The sequence below is a fragment of the Cibotium barometz genome, chromosome 24 (genome assembly GCF_041138505.1).
Source record: "Cibotium barometz isolate CiBa-2024 chromosome 24, ASM4113850v1, whole genome shotgun sequence".
Lineage (NCBI taxonomy): Eukaryota > Viridiplantae > Streptophyta > Polypodiopsida > Cyatheales > Cibotiaceae > Cibotium > Cibotium barometz.
In genome coordinates this window covers 21,110,208-21,130,916 of record NC_141069.1, presented here as the reverse complement: position 1 = coordinate 21,130,916, position 20,709 = coordinate 21,110,208, and the positions used below count along the sequence as shown (strand labels likewise).

The 20,709-nt window shown below is 45.3% G+C and overlaps 1 protein-coding gene across 1 annotated transcript in view; it reads left to right on the top strand.

Annotated features, from left to right (window-relative positions):
* Positions 1-20,382, top strand: part of LOC147625016 (uncharacterized) — a 34,691-nt gene extending 14,309 nt beyond the window's left edge. Inside the window, exons 2-9 of the mRNA XM_086818237.1 lie at positions 17,181-17,306; positions 17,426-17,566; positions 18,561-18,653; positions 18,760-18,816; positions 18,908-18,947; positions 19,068-19,231; positions 19,303-19,386; positions 19,902-20,382. Of these exons, the coding sequence (XP_086674363.1) occupies positions 17,181-17,306; positions 17,426-17,566; positions 18,561-18,653; positions 18,760-18,816; positions 18,908-18,947; positions 19,068-19,231; positions 19,303-19,386; positions 19,902-19,928 (732 nt within the window). The 3' untranslated portion in view covers positions 19,929-20,382. The remainder of the gene's footprint in view (positions 1-17,180; positions 17,307-17,425; positions 17,567-18,560; positions 18,654-18,759; positions 18,817-18,907; positions 18,948-19,067; positions 19,232-19,302; positions 19,387-19,901) is intronic.
* The last annotated feature ends 327 nt before the right edge of the window (positions 20,383-20,709 follow it).

Below are 20,709 nucleotides of genomic sequence, written 5' to 3'. Positions count from 1 at the left end.
TTATGCGAACTGCCAGGGTCTAAAAGAATGTGAATTTTATGGCCATTCACTTCTCCATAAACTCGGAGAAGATCATGCATGCCAAATACCTTAGAATTGAATAGACAATCAGAACAAGTACTAGGGCGAGAAAGTACAGTAATTGACGTACCTGTCAAAGACAACTGGTTAGCTATCTTTGGCTTGGGTCCTGCGTTTGACTTGGTACCCTTTTGCTTCGGGCACTCATTACGCATGTGTCCTTTTTCTTCGCAGATAAAACAACGTCCTTCCTTCTTGAGCTTCAAAGCCCTAAGGAGTCGTTTCTTCTTTGCTGGTGTCGAACTTGTATTCTTCGAAGGTTGGTCCGAAGACTTGCCTTCATTCGTGTTAGCCATAGGTGCGGAGAACTTTCTTTTATGCTTGTTCCCCTGCTCGGTAACGGGTTTTGATTTGGAAGAGACCATCGTATCATCATAGATACGAGCTGAATGAATGGCCTCGTCCAAAGTTTTACATTTATTATTTTTAACCTGTAAACGGTACGAGTCGAGTAAACCAGCTACGAAAAACCCCAAAAGAGTAGTGGGATCCATCTTTGTAGCCTTCATCTGCAAGTCACGAAACTTTTGGAGGTAGACCTCATAAGTGAGGGGCTGCAAGGTCATGGTCAAAGCTGAAAACCGGGCAACAACATCGTAATCATCCTCTTTCTTGAGGAATTCTTTCTTGAAAATGTCTTCGAATTGTGCCCAAGTCGTTGGCTTTGGGTTCAGTTCCTTCCACCAAAGCAAAGCTTTGCCGGACAGGAAACCTGCTGCTAACTGTATCTTCTTTCCATCATCATATGGATGAAACTGAAAGTGAACTTGCCACTTATGTAGCCACGTGTCCACGATCTCCTTGGTTCGCTGCATGAAGGATTTGGGTGATGCAAATCACATTTTGGGTATGCGGATACTTCGGGACAGAAATCAGCATGTGTTGTATTTGTCTCAGAAGGAATACATTGGCAAAGTTTTGCAAAGGTTCAATATGGAAGGGGGGAAGAAGACTAGTACTCCTTTGCCTCCATATGTGAAACTCAGTGCTATGGACTAGTCGGATAGTGACAGGGCTGATATGGCCAAGATTCCGTATGCTTCAGCTTGTGGCAGTCTCATGTATGCCATGGTTGCTACCAGGCCGGACATTGCATTTGCAGTGGGAGTGGTTACTAGATACATGGCCAACCCTGGCAAGAAGCATTGGGAAGCAATGAAAGGTGTCATGAGATACCTGAAGGGCACACAGGATATGTGCATCTGCTTTGGCAAACAGGATGCATTAGTGCATGGTTACACGGATTCGGATTATGCCGGTCATCCAGATAACCGGAAGTCTACTACCGGTTATGTGTTTACATTCACAGGAGGTGCTGTGTCATGGATATCCAGGATGCAGAAGTGCACTGCCTTATCTACTACAGAGGCCGAGTATATTGCAGCCATAGAGGCTTGCAAGGAGGCATTATGGCCATCTCGGTTAGTGGTTGATTTGGGTTATACAGGGGATACTCCATTGTTGCATTGTGATAGTCAGAGTGCCATCTAGTTGGCAAAGAACCGTGTCTTTCATGCAAAGACGAAGCATGTGGATGTGAAGTATCACTTCATCAGAGAGGTGATAGAGAACAAGTTGATTCAACTTGTCAAGATTCATACGGATGACAACCCGGCTGATGTGTTGACAAAGAGTTTGCCTCCAGAGCGGTTTGCTCATTGCAAACACTTGATGGGCATTGGATGAGGCCAGTTTCAGCCTTGATATGGCCTTGTATATTATCATGTACATGCTGATTTTTTCTTTTCCTTCACTTAAGGGCACATTGCCTTTAAGTGGGAGGTTGTTGGGGTAAAGGCATTATGCCCACTCTTATAGTGTGTACAAGCCCATAAGTTTTATAGTACAAAGTACACTTAGTACTTTTAATGTACTAAGTGCACACTGTGTACTAGAGCAAATATACATGTGTGATAGGGGAGTCACACACTCATACTTTGTGAGTTGACTTATCCCCACATGTCTCTCTCTCTCTCTCTCTCTCTCTCTCTCTCTCTCTCTCTCCCTTCTTCTCTGTGTGTGTCTCCCACATGAAACCCTAACTGTTTCAGCTGAGCTTCTTTAGCTCCCTTCAGGATTGGTGGATACTCAGCTAAGGTACTGTCTTCCCCGTCCTTGTGTTGGCAGTCATATTGCTTGTTCTCAAGCATTTTACAACAGTTCTCCAAAGAATTAATACAAGCAAATACTCCTGCGTGTAGGGGGGCCTTCAATGGGTAAATTGGGACCCAATACTATGTTGTCTACTTCTCTTCTATTCTCTTTTCTCTCTCTACTCTGTGAATTGAATGCTAAAGCTCTCACCACATAGAGTTATAAAGAAGGCCCTGTTGTACGTTACTATGTTGTCTACTTCTCTTCTATTCTCTTTTCTCTCTCTACTCTGTGAATTGAATGCTAAAGCTCTCACCACATAGAGTTATAAAGAAGGCCCTGTTGTACGTTACCACGACCAACCTTAGTGCATGTAACATTGGTATCAGAGAATCAGGTTGGTGACCCGACTCGGCTACCTAAAGAAGTGAGAGCATCCGGTGGATGGTAATACTACGGTCCGGAAAAAACACCCAGTGGGCCTCTGTTAGCAGGCATCTCCTGCCTGTATATTTACACTAGGGCCTCTGTTGTTGGTGTGCCCGCTCGATTTAGGTGTTCTCATTTTTCCTCACCCTCCATATTTTTCCCCTATTTTTACTAGATGTGGGAGGCTGTCTTGTGGTTCCTGGAGTAATCCAGGTGATGGCCGACTGGTTTTGTTGCACCCTGCTTCTCTCTGCTGCTGGCCGACTTCACACGTGTGAGGGCCGACTCACTGAAGCTGGCCGACTGGGTTCAGCAGGCCGGGTGTTGTCTTTGTTGTTGTTGGCTGTCCCTACTGCTGGCCGACTAGACCATAGGGCCATTTTATATGGCCCCTTGCTCCCACACTTGTTGTATTAGGTATTCGGGATTTTCTTGTGTATATATGAGTTACACGCCTCTCTCTCTCTCCTTCTCTATTGCTGTATTTTTTCTGCAGTGCACTTACTCTTGTGTTCTCAAATTTTGTCTTCATCTTCGCTGCATAGTCTAACAGCCTCCACCATGTCAAGAGAGACATCACATCAAGAAGAAAGCTAGTAGGAAGTTATGGAGTCACAAAGCTTCCAAAGTGACACACCAAAAGAAAATACACTTCCGCCAAGCACAGAAGAGCTCTTGAGAACAACGATGGAGCAAATCAATTCATTGAAGATGCTGCTTGCCGCCGAAAAAGAGAAGCCCAAAGAGGGCCTCTATTCTTCGGTCTGGAGGAACAAAGAAGAAATGACGACGAAAGATGTGAAGAAGCAAGAAGAAAAGCTGAAGAAGAAAAGAAATAATGTAAAACAGAGATGTGCAGAGGAACAAAGGGATAAGGTGGCCACACACAAGTATGAGGAAGACCAGCATCGTTGAGAAGCCGCCGACCAAGAGTTTCACCAAAGACTCAATTGGGAGGCTATGCAAATCCAGCATCAGTAGACGATGGCACAGATTTTGGCATTCCTCTCCAACTTGGCTCTAAATACCTTATTTGTCCATGGACCTAGCCGAGCAAGTCGGCCAGTCCATGAGGTGTTCCAAGGCCTATTTAAGGCACCAATTGACCATTGTGTAGGCACACTCCCTTAGGGAGTAGGGTCAATAGACTAGAGTTAGACTAGGTGTTTACCACCTCGTGAGGGGCAGCCAAAAGCTTGCCATGATGTACACCTTTTTGTATACTATGAATATCTTGAAACTCAACTATCTGTCTCTCTTCTCTCCATCTCTTTTGCTTGCATTTTGCATCAAGTTCTTCAAGGATGGTGTTTAGGGCTAAAAGAAGACTGGCGGAGGTTCCGCATCTGACAGTGGTATCAGAGCTTCGGGCTGGTTTTGAGATATTGTTCTTGGCCATGTCCAACCCACCCTTACTGCATCGTGCATTGATGAAACCATCACCCGCGTCTTGATCTTTTGGTGGTGTGGTGACGAGGGAACATTGTATCAGTATGAGGGTCAACAAGGCTAAACACTGATTCAGTCCCAGATGAAGGTGCATAGTCCAAGGAGAGTAACACAAGACATGGAAGAAGTTCCCAGGAGGTTAGTTGGTGGTGTTCCATAAGACCCAAGGGGAATGGCAGTCTTGTGAGTTGGGTGCCACTTGGAGCATACCACGAAAGGCTTTCTGGAAATGGTCCCAAGGGAGGATGATTCTCCAAGGGGTGGAGTGAGAGTGCGAGACTGAATACTCAGGAACGCAAGACCATAGAAAGTGTTCAGGGGAAGGGCATGAAGGGATAGGAGACAGGATGGAACATATGCATAGATCTTCATCACATTTGGGAGTTGGATTTGGAGACTGGGTAGGGTTTCAATTAAAAGGTTGCCAGAAAGGGAAGTATGATAGGTTTGGGAATCTAGGGAAAAGACAAAGAGATGATGACAGTCATCCAAGAACAGAAGTTGGAATCTTGTCTCATCAAGTTTAGCAGGGGGGATGTCATGTGCATGCTCATTCCCAGGGCTGATCTTGGAAGGACAACAAATAAAGAACCAGTTTTGAACTAGATATGGGAGTTGATGCAGCTTGTGTGGGCAGGGAATACCGTGTGGAGGACTCAGGAGGTTGTCGGCCAACACATAGATAAGATATGCATTTGTCGGCTGCAGCAAGAATGGATTATTTGTCCATGGAGGATGACAGGTTTGGGAATCAAGGGAAAAGACAAAGGGATATAACAATCATCCAAAAAACAGAAGATGGAATCCTGTCATCATCAAGTTTAGCAGGGGGGATGTCATGTGCAAGCTCATTCCCAGGGCTGATCTTGGAAGGGCAACAGATAAAGAACCAGTTTTGAACCAGATGTAGGAGGTGGTGCAACATGTGTGGGCAGGGAATACCTTCTTGAGGACTTAGGAAGCTGTCGGCCAACTTATAGATAAGATATGCTTCTGTTGGCTGTATTTGTCCATGGACCTAGGTGACAGCAGGTCGGCCAGTCCATGAGGTGTTCCAAGCCCTATATAAGGCACTGATTGACCATCGTGTAGGCACCCACTCCTTTAGGGAGTAGGGTCGAGGGGCAGCCAAAGGCTTGTCATGATGTACACCTTTTTGTATACTCTGAATATACTGAAACTCAGCTATTTCTCTCTCTTCTCTCCATCTCTTTTGCTTGCGTTTTGCATCAGGTTGTTCCAGGATGGTGTTTAGGGCTGAAAGAAGACCCAAGAGCTTCCGCATGTGACAGCCCTTACCACCACCGTCATATGAACCTCTCCGAACTTTAGTTACTTGGAAGCCTTGAACATGCCGCCAAGCTAAGCAGGAGGGAATGTCACGTGCACCTTACACTGTGGCATCATCATCAGTGTAACATTTGTACAAAAGTAATACCTTTTTATAGGAATATTTGTCGTATGCTATGACCCCATTGTGAGCCCAGAGTCAGGCACGAGCTACATAGGTCAGTCTCGAAGCCATAGAGGTGAGTCTGGAGTCAGTCCTCTTAACCCACTTGGAGAATTCATCAGATAGGTGCATGTAGTAGTCAGCCTTAGCAGTAGGTTGCATTAGAAAGCATGTAGCAGCATATATGTAAGGTAGGCATGTCCATGGGCTAGCCAAATGCTAGTCCATGGCTGGTGGACCTGTCAGCAGCGTGGTCAAGGGCTGTTTACAGCCCTGACCCTCTATTTGAGGCAGCCGACAGCAAAAAGGGGCACTATGTTCCTGTTGGCCAGCATAAGGGGCAGCCATGGGGGACAACAGCAGCCTTGCAAGGACAATAGAGCAGTCAGCCAAACATATTTGGGCAGCAAGACTGTGCGCAGCATAAATGCTGGCTGCACAGCATTTAATGGCATTTTTGTGTTGACATGAACTCGCCGACAGCCTTTGTATTGTCCGACCAGCGGCCCAGCATAATATATAAGCAATCGCATAAATTCAGCACAAATCATTCCAGAATTCAATAGACAGCAAGCAGTTCTCAGTCAACAAATCAACATCCAACATCCTACTCTCTTGAGGCTAATATTGAAGCTCCTGTTCCATTCTCAGCCATCATATGTGCAGTCTTATAGCTATTTGGACTTGCATAAGTGGCCTCGAAGAGTCTTTTGCAGAGCCCTTGGATTGGTGGATATGCAGCCGACGTACGGTCTTGCTCATCCTTGCGTTGGGCAGTCATATCGCTTGTTCTCAAGCATTGTACAACAGTTCTCCTAAGAAGTAATATAAGCAAATACTCCTACTTGCGGAGGGGGGGGGTGGGGGGGCGCTTTCAGTGTGTAAATTGGTACCCAATACTATGTCTACTTCTCTTCTATTCTCCTCTCTCTCTCTCTCTCTCTCTCTCTCTCTCTCTCTCTCTACTCTACTCTACTCTACTCTATGAATTGGATGCTAAAGATCTCACGACATAAAAATAAAAAAGGCCTTGTTGTGCATTACATGATCAACCAGTATGTTCTTGGTCTTCAGAATGTGGTTGCAGATGCTTTGAGCCGCATGCCTCGAGCCACTAATTTTGCCATCACGGATGTACAAATGGAAATCCCTGCTTGTTTCGAAAATGAGTATTTGACTGATAGAGATTTTGGAGATGATGTGAGCATATGCCTACGTGTAGCACACAAAGAGCATAAACGATGGAGAGCTAGGTGTGTAGGTAAGAGACGATTTGCTTAGAGAGTGGTGAAAATAAGTCATGCATGAGATTTGAGCTGCCCATAGCAACTAATGGCCACTTGGGTGGTCACGCCTCACTTATGGGGTGCGCATCCCACACAATGGTCACTAGGGTGTCCAAATCGAGTGCCCACCAAGTTGAGCCCCAAGTCCACCCATTTTAAATGAATGTGAACTTGCGAAGGGTATAAACATTACAAAGCATTTTAATAACTAATACAAGAGTTTTTGAGTGCACTTACCACCTGTTCACAGGCCACAAAACATGTTAGAATACAAGGCAATCGCACGATTTACGGGTAGGCGTCCTAGGCTTGTGAACTAGACATTCATAGTAGGCAAAACAAAAAAAAAAACAGTTCACGCAAAAATAGTTTCAAGCATGCAAACATGTGTGCGTGTGCACTTTGTTATGAGCGAATCTCCCAGATATGGAACAAATATTGTCACATGCACCCTGGACTAGAGTGTTGTGTGACACATTGGCTCTACATCAGTGCAACATTTATACAGTAGGATTTTTTAGGAATATTTGTCGTATGCCCTGATCTCATTTTGTGAGCCCCCATCCGGGACATGTCAGGCATGCGCTACGTAGGTCAATCTCCTAGCCACAGAGAGTCTGCATGTGTCAGTCCTCTTGTCCACTTGGAGAATTCATCAGATAGATGCATGTAGAAGTCAACCATCGCTGTAGAAATCAACCATCGCTTTAGAAATCGCATTAGCAAGCATGTATCGGTTAGATGCCTATGGGCCAGCCCATGACCATAGGACCATTCAACAGCCTGTTAGGGCTGTTTACAGACCTGGATAGCACATAGAGTACCAACCGACAGCATGGGAAAGCTCCATGTTGCATTTGGCCAGCATCAAGTAAGGCTATGGCAACAAGTCGTGGAGTATAGCAGTCGGTCAGCAACATCAACTTGCGCAGCATTTAATGCTAACATTAACATTTTTTGTTCATATAAAACAGGCCGACAGCGCTCCTACTGGCTGACCAGCAGCCCCATATCATATATAAGCAAGCGCTTAGTATTCAGCATAAGTCATCATTCATCCAAGCAGTATTCAGCAGTTCTCAAGCAGTTCTATGTGCCTAAAGCCTTTGGCTTCTTGCACATACACTCAGCATTCAACACTTGATTGTGTTACAGTCCCAAGGCCTCCATGAAGAGCATCCTTTGGCATTCAACTAGCATATGTGCATCTCTCAATTTTGGGCTTGAATAGTGATCATTGAAGAGCTATTCAAAGGAGCTTGGACAGCATCTGGTTCAGCTTGTGTACGGTCTACTTCGTCCTTGCGTTTGGCAGTCCTCAGTCATCATTCATACTCATTGTACAAAGTTCCCCAAAGAAATATAAGCAAATACTCGTGCTTGCAGGGCGGGGCCCTTTAGTGGTGGGTAATTGGGACCCAATATTGTGTCGACTATCTCTCTCTCTCTCTCTCTCTCTCTCTCTCTCTCCCCTCTCTCTCAAAAGCGGAATTGCATAAACTCAGGTATAAAGAAGGCTTTGTTGCACGTTATGACGATCAACCTATTGCATGCTACAAGTATAGCAGTGGCATTTCTAGGCACACACCTAGCACATCAGAAAGCGCGGAACTGGGATTCCGAGCACTCGGATCCACACATTGGCCATAAACATGCGCAAGAAACTACACTTGAATCCACAAATTGGCTAGTAACAGGCCCAAGAAAGTGGCATTCCGAACACATCGAATCCACAAACTGGCCACACACGGGCACAAGAAACTGGAGAGAACCATTTGGGTGGCCAAATGGTGACAGTGCACAATTGCTCCATAAGCTCTAAGTCACTGTGCAAGAATTCCCAATGTCCCTAGAGGGTGTGGAGGATGTTTGTCGAAACAAAGCAAATGGTCACCGGAATCAAGTTCATGTGTGCAAGTCATTTAGAGGCAAACATGTTTAATGCTACTGCGTTGTTGACTGGACAATCTCCCGTCTTCCAACCTTCGATTCGAGTAATCTGAACTCAAGCGTGGGTATTGACCCTAATGTGCCTCTCCACCAGTTTTGATGGTATTGATCCCTTTGTGCCTCTCCATGGGTATTGACCCCAGTGGGGGAGTCAAGCCAATCCATGGGTGTGAACCCAAGCATGGATAGCCATCAAAACTCTCTGAGCATCTCTCATAGATATGGACCACGGGGATTAATGTCCAATTGGTAACAATATGCTTGTAGTCTGTGGGTTGTGTTCTTCTTTAGGCTTTCTCAACACTTTCCCCTTAATATTTTTTGAAACATTTTTATTTCTTCAATGCTTCCTATAGAGTCGTTCCAGGCGGAAGAGGAAACAAAATGTCCTTAGAATGCACCCCTCACATACAAGTTTGACAGGGGCCTCAAGCTTTGGCAACTATGACACCATCTCTTGCCTTTTAAGGCGCAATAAACTGCCAAAATTCAAGTGATCAAAGCAAGAATTGCCATAGCTCCATGGCATCACTCATAGCACGTGTGGCAGTCTGAACAAGCATTATGTGCTGATCTCTCATACCTGTCCAACCTGTAAAGCCAGAGGTGGTGTGGGTAAGTCCTTGTCCTCCTGACAAGTATGGAGGTTCTCTAGTGGCTGCAGCATATGGTTGGAGGCGGGATACCTTGATATCGACCATGTCACATGCACTCTGCACTCAGTGCATGGTGACAAGATGGCTCATCATCAGAAGTGCAGCAGTTGTACAGTTTTAGAACCCAATAGGATGATATTTGTCGTACGCCGTGACCCCATTGTACATCCTCAGTCGAGGATAAGTCAGGCACGAGCTACGTAGGTCATTCCTCAGCCTTAGTGGGCCAGTCAGTCAGTCAAGTCCCTTAACCCACTTGGAGAGAATCATTCATGCATGTAGAGTCAGTAGAAACCTTAGGGTTTGCATCAGAAAGCACTCTGCATCCTGCATAATATGCATTCATATGCCTGTGCATCATTTAGAACATCCCCAAAGCCTTAGGGAATTTACTGGGATTTATCTGGTATTTTTTCCATATTTATTAGTATTTATTTAGCATTATTTGCATTATTGGGCATTTATAAATATTAACTTTATTAAATGACCAACCTCCAGTTAGTATAAATAGGCTTGCCTAGAGCCTCTTTTCCTCATTCAGTCTTCATTGTGCTAAGAGCTCTCCTCTTTCTTGCTTTCAGCCCAAGACTAATCCAACCCTAGAGCCCATAAGCTTGCTTCTCCAGCCCTTGAGAAACCCTAGCTTCATTCAACCCTGAATTCAGCACTCAGTTTAGGCCCAGATTCAGCATACCCTTCACCCTCAGTTCAACGCCAGAATCAGCCTGCATAGACCTGCGTTTTTGCACAGCCGTACAGCAGCAGTGCTGCGTTTCTGTTCCAGCCGTACAGCAGCCCTGCAGTCATCTGTTTGCTCATGCGTTTCAGTCCACAGCCTCTCTACAGCTCAGCGTTTCTGTCCACAGCAGATTCCAGCCTTGAAGCAACAGTCTACAGCAGTTTCCAGCCCTGAAACTGTTGTTTGCATCAGTGTCCAGCATTCTGTGCATCATCCACACATTCAGCAGTCATATGGTGAAGGTAACACATCATTCATATGTCTTTTCAGCATTCTAACATAGTGTAGAACAGTCCACCTTCTTCTTCTTTGAGCCTCAGGTGTGCAGCCCTTCCTCATGCCCTTGGGAAGAGTGCATAGGCTCGAGATCAAGTCATTGAGGTGTTTCTACAGCAGTGTACAGATCATCCGTTCTCCGATCCTCCGAGATCTTGCGTTTGGCTTATCTATAGTCTACAGTCATTCTCTCTAAAGTAATAAAGCAAATACTATCTCGTTATCGGGATAGGGGGCCCTTCAGTGGGTAATTCGGGACCCAATCTGGTGTACAGTTCTCATATCTCTCTCTCCCATCTCTTTAAAGTTTGAAGTAATGAAATGGATTGCTAAACTCACGAAACTCAGGATACAGAAGACGGTGTGAGCATTTGTGTGACAGGATCAACCAATACAAAGACTTCCGTTGCATATCACATTGGTATCAGATTCAGATAGTCCACACACACCGTATCCTAGCGTGGGGGCATCCTCGGATGGTTAGATTGCGTTCCGGCACGACCACCGACTTCAGCATCATGTCTACAGGAGAGAGTACTCATAAGCCGGAAGACGTCTCCCCCGAAGGAGACCTTGTTCTTCCGCCTACAGCAGACACCATAGCTCTTCTTAGAGCTCAGAACCAGCTTCTCATGGAGCGTCTCCAACTCTTGGAGGCAGCAGCCAGCAGCACGTCCTTCTACACCTCCAGCAGCACCTCCCTCTTCTTTCAGATGGAACAACAAAGGAGAGAGGACGAGGCCCGAAGGAGAAGAGAAAAAGAAGAAAGACGGGACTATGAGGAAGCCCAACGCAGGATCGACGAAGACCGGCGTCAGGTTGACCTCGCCGCTCGGGAACACCAATGTGAGCTTGATGGAGAACGTATGTTACTCGAACACCAACGGGAAAAGAAGGCCATACACTTGAGGTATCAGCAGCTCTCCTCAGTCTCCTCAGTCATAGGTGTCACCAGCCAGCATCCCGCAGCAGCATCAACCACCATCATTCGTAGTCAACCGAATTTCAGCAAGATGGTAAGTGTGATCATTCTTCAATTAATCAATTTGTTCATCAGTTTAATGCTCATTTTCCATTAGCTAGGATCACAGACCCTCAAGACAAAGTCCACTTAGCGGCTCCCCATCTCACTGGTGAGGCAGTCACTTGGTGGCAGCATTGGTCTAGTATTCATACTGACCAGGCCACAGGTGTCACAGCCTTTGACGGGGACATCTTTGTCCATGACCTGAAGACCAGATTTCTCCCGCCCCAGTACATGACCGGTCTGAAAGACGAGTTCTATGGACTCAGACAGAACGGTTCCCCAGTGCTTGAGTTTTCCGGTAAGGTTATTACTTTAGCACACCAGTTAGGGTTATCTGAGCAGGCCAAGATGGAGCAATTCATTCGTGGATTGGACTCCAACATTCGGTTCACAGTTCGTAACTTTGAACCAAGTACATATGACCGGGCTCTGACTCTCGCTCAGAACGAAGAAATGAAGCTCAACGGGGGCAAGCCCAAGCAGACATCTCAGTCCAGTACCAAAACTCCAGCAGCAGCAATCAGTTGCACAGACAGGGAAAGGTAATGCATCTTCTAAAGATGCTAAGAAGGACAACAGTAATAGCTCCAGTTCAGGGGGTAAGAAGGATAAAGAACCTAAGAAAACCCCTGATGAAAAGGCTAAAGGAGGCATTACTGGAGGTTATCTTCCTCCAGAGGAGCAAAAGAAGTACCAGGCAGAAAATAGATGTTTCTTCTGTCATATTATAGGGCATGGTAAGAAGGATTGCCACAAATGGCAAGCGGCACAAGCTGCCAAAGCTCCTTCTGCCACAGTTGCCACAGCCGGGTGTGACATGATCTTAGGAATTCAGTGGTTCCGTCAGTATGAGCCTATTCCCAATTGGGGGCAGGACACTTTTACTATTTGTAAAGGTTTTCCTGAGCCTGTCATGATTCGGGGGGATAGAAGCATTCTTGGCATTCCATTGATTTCACATCTCCAGGCCAGACGAGCTATCCGCAAGGGAGCAGAAGGAGCACTTCTTTATGTTCGTGCTCAAACAGCCCCTCCCTCATTAGTAGCATCCCTTACATCTTCAGTCCCTCAGTTAGCAGACCTCCTATCCAGACACCAGGACATTATTCTTAGGGACGATCTCCCACCCAGTCTCCCACCCTCTCGCCTTGAGGACCATCACATTGATTTGGTCCCCGGATCAGATCCTCCTAGCAGGTTTCCCTATCCTCTTTCCAAGACTTTAGAGGGCGAGTTGGAAAAGCAGTTATCTGAGCTTCTCCGAGCCGGATTCATTCGGCCTTCTTCCTCCCCATTTGCTGCACCTATCCTATTTGTCCAAAAGAAGGACAAGTCTGCACGCCTTTGTGTAGACTACAGGGCATTAAACAAACTCACTATCAAGAATAAGTTTCCTATGCCCAGGATAGAGTACATTTTGGAGCGTTTAGACGGTGCTAAGTTTTTCACTAAGATCGACCTCAAGAGTGGTTACCTTCAGGTCCGTATTTTTGAAGCTGACATTCCAAAAACAGCTTTCAGGACAGAGCATGGTCACTACGAGTTCGTAGTCATGCCTTTTGGGCTTACAAATGCACCAGCAACGTTCAATAAGATGATGTCTAGGATTTTCGCAGTCCACATTGGGAAGTGTGTTTTCATATTCCTTGATGACATACTAGTCTTCTCAGCCACTGCGGAGCAGCATGAGAAAGATGTGGAGAAAGTCTTGCAACTTTTGCGAGACAATCAGCTCTACATAAATGCCAAAAAGTCTATCTTTGGTGTTAAGGAAGTTCAGTATTTGGGCTACATCATCGGTTCCGATGGGATTAGACTGGACCCATCAAAGGTTCAGGAGATCTTAGATTGGGATATTCCTAAGACCGCCCAAGAAATCCATTCATTCGTAGGTCTTTGTTAGGCCTATAGCACACATGTCTATCAGTTTTCTAACCTTGCAGCACCTCTTACCGACTTGCTCAAGGGGGTGAAGACTCGCAAGCAGAAAGTCTCAGTTACAGGTAAGGCACTTGATGCATTCCGTGCACTCCAAAAAGCTGCCTCAGAAGCACCTGTATTAAAGTTAGCATCATGGGACGAACCTTTCGAGGTCATCACCGATGCCAGCAATGTAGCCATAGGTGTAGTCCTCCAACAGGACAATAGACCCGTGGCATATTACAGCAGAAAGTTGGATGTCGCCGAAAAGAATTATTCGGTATATGACAAAGAGCTTTTGGGTGTGATCACAGCGCTCAAACATTGGAAGCCTTTTCTTTATGGACAGGCCTTCACAGTGAAAACAGACCACCAAGCACTTAAGTGGCTTCAGACTATGCAAGTGCCCAGTGGAGTGATCGACAGGCCAGGTGGAGTCAGATCTTCCAACAGTTTGGAGGTATGATTGAATACATCCCTGGTAAGCATAACCCAGTAGCAAATGCTCTCAGTCGAAAGTCCAGCATCCAGGCAATCCAAGAAGCTACCATTCTCGAAATCACGGGGAAGGACTTGGATAGTATGAAAGACCAATATGTCGACTCCCCTAAGTTTGGTACTCAGTATAGTTTGGCCCTCACTTCTGAGCCTGGCCACTATTCAGTACAGAACGGTTGGTTGTTCTACAAGAACCGTCTCTGTGTTACTCGGGAAAAGCGTTCTGCTCTTCTCCACGATGCCCATGACTCCTTAGTTGGAGGACATAGGGGTATCAACAGTACCCTCGAGAAATTAGAACGGTCCTTTTATTGGCCAAAGATGAGGCGTGATGTCTATGCACATGTACAAGCCTGTAAGATTTGTCAAAAAGTCAAGGTTCCCCATACAAAGAAGGCAGGTTTACTTCAACCTTTGCCTATCCCTGACGGACCTTTTATCGACATATCTATGGACTTTGTAGGGCCTCTACCAGCATCCACTGGATCCCGTAACACTCAGTGTTTTACCATTGTGGATCGCTTTAGTAAGTTCTGCATGCTCATCCCATGCAAGCATACGGCCACAGCCGAGGACGTAGCACGTCTGTTTCTCAAGCATTGGTATCCAATTTGTGGTTTGCCTAGCACCATAACATCAAATAGAGATTCCAAGTTTACCTCGCATTTCTGGAGGGCATTATTTGAAAACTTTGGAACTAAGTTGCAGTTGTCTAGTGCATTCCATCCCCAGACAGATGGCCAGACAGAAATTTATAATCAGTTGGTCTTTGATGTCCTCAAGTCATACTGTCATGACCAGCAGTCCAAATGGGAGCACTATCTTCCGTTGGTCCAAGCTATCTTGAAGGACACTCATTCATCCAGTGTCGGACGGATTCCATATGAAGCAGCCTTTGGTCGCCGTTTTTCTTCTCTTTTGACGAGAATGGTGTCTCCATCTTTAGAGGCTAATAAAACCACGGAAGCATTTTCCGAGATTATTGAGTCAGTCAAAGACCGCTTGACCAAAGCTCAGGAAGCATATAGCAGACAGGCAAATAAATCTAGACGAGATGTCCACTTCAAGGAAGGGGATTGGGTCTATTTGTGTATCATAAAGCAGAGATTGAAACAAGTGGGCAAACGTTGTCCCAAGCTTTCATTCCGTAGTTTTGGCCCTTTTCCAATAGTTAAGAAGATAAATGATGTCTCAATGAAGTTAAAGTTGCCTGCCAGTTGGACAATGCATGATGTTTTCCATGTTTCTTGGCTAAAACCATATGTTGGTCCAGAAGTGTTTGATGTTTCAGATGAACAGCAGCCAGACGTGGTAGACGAGGCAGAAGTGATTGAGCCTGAGCAGATCCTTCTTCATCGATGGAAGCATGGTTCCGGTCGACGGATTCGTCAGTTCTATACGAAATTTCGAGATCGAGGCACCCACGAAGCCGTATGGCTCGACGAGAAGTTCTTCCAGGAGTACCCCCAGTTATTGGCAGACTACTTGGAAGCCATGAACCTGCCGCCAAGCTAATCAGGAGGGAATGTCACATGCACTCTGCACTCAGTGCATGGTGACAAGATGGCTCATCATCAGAAGTGCAGCAGTTGTACAGTTTTAGAACCCAATAGGATGATATTTGTCGTACGCCGTGACCCCATTGTACATCCTCAGTCCAGGATAAGTCAGGCACGAGCTACGTAGGTCATTCCTCAGCCTTAGTGGGCCAGTCAGTCAGTCAAGTCCCTTAACCCACTTGGAGAGAATCATTCATGCATGTAGAGTCAGTAGAAGCCTTAGGGTTTGCATCAGAAAGCACTCTGCATCCTGCATAATATGCATTCATATGCCTGTGCATCATTAAGAACATCCCCAAAGCCTTAGGGAATTTACTGGGATTTATCTGGTATTTTTTCCATATTTATTAGTATTTATTTAGCATTATTTGCATTATTGGGCATTTATAAATATTAACTTTATTAAACGACCAACCTCCAGTTAGTATAAATAGGCTTGCCTAGAGCCTCTTTTCCTCATTCAGTCTTCATTGTGCTAAGAGCTCTCCTCTTTCTTGCTTTTAGCCCAAGACTAATCCAACCCTAAAGCCCATAAGCTTGCTTCTCCAGCCCTTGAGAAACCCTAGCTTCATTCAGCCCTAGGTGCTTGCATTCAGCCCTGAATTCAGCACTCAATTCAGGCCCAGATTCAGCATACCCTTCCTTCACCCTCAGTTCAACGCCAGAATCAGCCTGCATAGACCTGCGTTTTTGCACAGCCGTACAGCAGCAGTGCTGCGTTTCTGTTCCAGCCGTACAGCAGCCCTGCAGTCATCTGTTTGCTCATGCGTTTCAGTCCACAGCCTCTCTACAGCTCAGCGTTTCTGTCCACAGCAGATTCCAGCCCTGAAACTGTTGTTTGCATCGGTGTCCAGCATTCTGTGCATCATCCACTTTCAGCATTCTAACATAGTGTAGAACAGTCCACCTTCTTCTTCTTTGAGCCTCAGGTGTGCAGCCCTTCCTCATGCCCTTGGGAAGAGTGCATAGGCTCGAGATCAAGTCATTGAGGTGTTTCTACAGCAGTGTACAGATCAGCCGCTCTCCGATCCTCCGAGATCTTGCGTTTGGCTTATCTACAGTCTACAGTCATTCTCTCTAAAGTAATAAAGCAAATACTATCTCGTTATCGGGATAGGGGGCCCTTCAGTGGGTAATTCGGGACCCAATCTGGTGTACAGTTCTCATATCTCTCTCTCTCATCTCTTTAAAGTTTGAAGTAATGAAATGGATTGCTAAACTCACGAAACTCAGGATACAGAAGACGGTGTGAGCATTTGTGTGACAGGATCAACCAATACAAAGACTTCTGCTGCATATCACAGACCAGAAGCAAGGAACTGTCATGGAGGTCTAGATGCAGATGGGATGCTGCTGAATTGGAGTTATGTTGTTTAGGTTTAGATCTTGGCAGTCTTTGAACCATGCCTTGTGGAGGTCATAGGAATATGTCGGGAAATATGGGGCCCTTCAAATGAGTCCATGGACAAGACTTAAAGAAAGGGGCCTGTCTGCCCTCTTGTCTGAGGCTGGTTTCATAAGCAGCGGACATAAATCAATAATTGTGCATTGCTGGTCGGTGTGCGAAGTGTAAGTCTGAAGTTTTTATGTAGGCTGTAAAGTATGTTTAGGAGGTTGTAGAATTTTCAATCCATGACTGATCTGGTTGAGTAAAAATTAAACTATAGTGCGGAGGTCTGGATGTGGCTGGGTTTGGACTATGCTGTGTGAAGGACCCTATGTGTTGTTCTTTCTTTACTCACCATTCTTGTATGTTTGATCAGCTATGGGCGATGAAGCTGAAGAATGCAAATGTTCTCCCAGCCGACTACAAACGGCCTGCCCCTGCCCCTGCCCCTCCTGACCTGAATCTGAACTCAGCGGAAGCGCCCGATTCCCATGATTTGCAGGTAATAATCCTTTTGGTAATCAAATCAAAATCATAAGGTACATTTATCTTTGATTCATCTGGAAATATTTTGAATTTTGTGCAAGTGTGACCTTCTTGGGATCATTGTGTGTATTGCAGATGCAATTGGAAACTGTGAATACTCCCGGACATGGACACACTTCAACTGGATCCGCTCCTTTATTGAGTACTCCAGAGGAGCAAGGCAATTTTAGTCATAATGAATCCAGACAACCAGGATTCAGAACATCGGCTTTTATGGTACAAATCTATACTCATTCATTATTTTTGGACTCTAATTTGGCAGCATTATATAAAATGAGGACACTAAATGCAGACAAGCACCAGTGGAGTCATAATGGTCCCTGACCTGCTCTCGTCCAGTGCCCCGGCCAGGAGCACTCGCTTGGTGTCCCATTGTGCCCTTGACTTAGATAGCAGTGGGTGGAATGGTGGGCATAATATGGGAGTTAGCGGGCAGAGGTTCTGAGATATGGGGTAGGTAAAGAAATGCCTTCATTGTGATCGTTTGATGGATGTGGAGAGAGATCAATTGTAGGGTGGAGTAAATGGCCAACTGGTCAAGCTCATGACTTGAAGATGGGGTTCAAACTATGGACCCAAACGTAGTGTTGTAATTTTAAATTCAAACTTGTTTTTTTTTTCTTTCTTTGAAAAGCTAGTCCCCCTCCCCAATTTAAAAAAACCCGCTTAAAAAAGAAGGGAAAAGGACATCTGCTCAAGATCTGACTACAGAGCCCCTCTCAAGAGGTAATGATACAACGTAACAAATAGAGGGGCCGCTCAAGATCTGACTACAAACCCTCTCAAGAGGTAATGATCCAAGGCAACAAAAAGAGGGGAGGCTTCTTTCATGGTTGTCTGTTCTCAGATGGAGACTACATTGGAGGCGGGTAGGAAAGCCACACTGGGCCTGAACTACATCGGAGTCCCTCTGAGTGAGGAGGCTCCAATAAGGTAAGAAGGCAGCTGGACACTGCCGCATCTGCTCCAAGCCACTTCTCAAATGCTCCAATAATGAAAGGTAGGTTCAAGCAATACATTTTTAATTTGACTTATAAGACCATTAAAAAAAAAGGATTCGGGTATTCCTTGCATGAGCTACCTGAGACAAAGGTATGCGACCTACCTGTTGCAGCTAATTCTACTCACTGCGAAGGTGTTTTTTTTCAGTTTCATATGCCACTCCATTTCCTACATGACGTGAACAATGCTGTATTTCTGTTGGGTGCAGGACTGTACGCATGATTCTTTAAACAAGCAGAAGAGAGGCTTTTTAGGGCCCTTCCTGCAACGAGGTGGTGACATCACTCCCCCGTGGTCCCTGGTACAGAGTTTTTCCAGTTGTTTTATGCAGTGGAATTTCAAACATTCTCAATGAATCCTTAAGATGCATGTGGAGTCTAATTTGGTCCATTTATTTCTTAATTAAGAGAACTCCGGAGAGAAGATATGCACAGCTTGATGGCACCGATGACGACTACGATGATGTGAGTGCTACGTGTATAGTCACTTGTTTTATTAATCAAACCATTTTGTCTTCGTTTTTCCTCTGATTCATGGTTCTTATCATGGATGAAGCATGTTGCGGAAGAAGATTACAACTTGCCTGGTGAAGAAGGTATCGTTTCATGCATCTAATATGGCCAGCCTTGCATATAGCTAGTCCAAGTTGTGCCTGTTTTCAAAACCAAGTCAACACATTTTATCTATTTTCCTTTTGTTCCCTTGGATTGGGTAGATGCACCTGATGGGGAAATAAAGCCCGTGAAGGGAGAGGGAGCCGACTCAGACGGTTCCGAACCGCCTTTGAACGAAGATGACGACGATGATGATGTTGATGATTTCAGTGAAGGAGATGAAGCATCAAAAACCAACAACCTGGTTGTTGCCCAATTCGAGAAGGTGTGCACCTTTGAAACTCTCTCTCTCTCTCTCTCTCTCTCTCTCACCCTTCTTTTTCGGGATATTTGCAGGTGACAAAGGTGAAAGGAAAATGGAAGTGTATTTTGAAGGATGGAATAATGCACTTGAATAAAAAGGATTTTCTGTTTTCCAAGGTATTTATCCTTTTTTCTTTCGGGGTGCATGTGCGTGAGTGTATATATACGTACGCACACACGCATGCATGCACGCACACACAGAGTATGTATGTAAGTATACAATGTGTACATCTATATGTTTGTGTATGTATGTATTTCTAGAGTGTGTGTGTGTGTGCGTGCACGTGCGTGCGTGTGCGTGGAGGGCTAGCCTTCATCATGGCTGAGCCTGCCCTTCACCTTCAGAGGAGTGATAGAAATTCATTACAGTGGTTCATCTATGAAGATTTCTCCACTAAGGTGGACATCTTTATGCATGAACCTGCACCTCTTGGGTGCTGACGAAGTGAGTGGGGATGTCATAGAGGTAGTCTATACTATGCATGATGGAGTTGATGGTTAGTAGACTCCCATGGAGTCAACATCTCACTTTGGTTTTTGTAAAGTTTAAGAAATAACCTGAATTTTCCATTGGTGTGCGGGACCATAAACCACTTCTGAGAAAAGACTTAACTGATGCCATTTTATGACAGGCAAATGGAGAGTTTGACTTTTTCTGATCATGTTGCGGGCTTGAACAGACCGTGAAACAGCTCTGACAGGGGCTGTCAAGTGCACTCACAGGGGAATTACAAGTTAAGAATTATAGAGAGCTGATCTCCAGCAAGCAGAAAACGCACTAGTCTCATTGGGGCAGCAGCAACATTTGGAATGTCGACATCTATGCATAACGAGCCGCCTTCTTTGGTTAGGCATTCGCTTCAATGCTAGCCTGTCGCGTGCTTTGATTCTTCAAGAAGTTATCAAAATCTAGCAATGCTAGTTTGTTTTGTAGACAATAAACATCTTGGAAGCTAGTTGAGTGAGTGTATTTGACATGGAGCAAGAAGCATGCGTGTCATATCTGTGTATAAGGTTCGGATTTAGGTAGTCATTAAAGCAAACTGTTTCTTCCAAGAGCCATAAAAAATAAGCTACTTACATTAAATAAAAGATTTATACATTTAAGACACCTTCTTTGTGTGTTTGGGGTTTAATGGTTTACGTGTACAACACAATTTTATAGAAGGTATTATTTGAGTTATGGCTACCGAGAAAGAACGAATAGAGCATGCGAAGGAATAGTCTCAATGTGAGGTCTGTGCTAGTCTGCCGGCCCTCTTCTAGACGTGCTAGATGTGAGTAGAGCCTACAAGGGTGACCTGTTTCCCAGGCCACAGGAGCTTCATTTCATTCGGAGAAGAACACCCTGCAGGAACACTTCGCGAAGAGAAGAAAGTGGGCACCCAGGACCATGCCACGAGGTTTGCCATCTCGATAAGAACGTGAAGGATGGTCCAA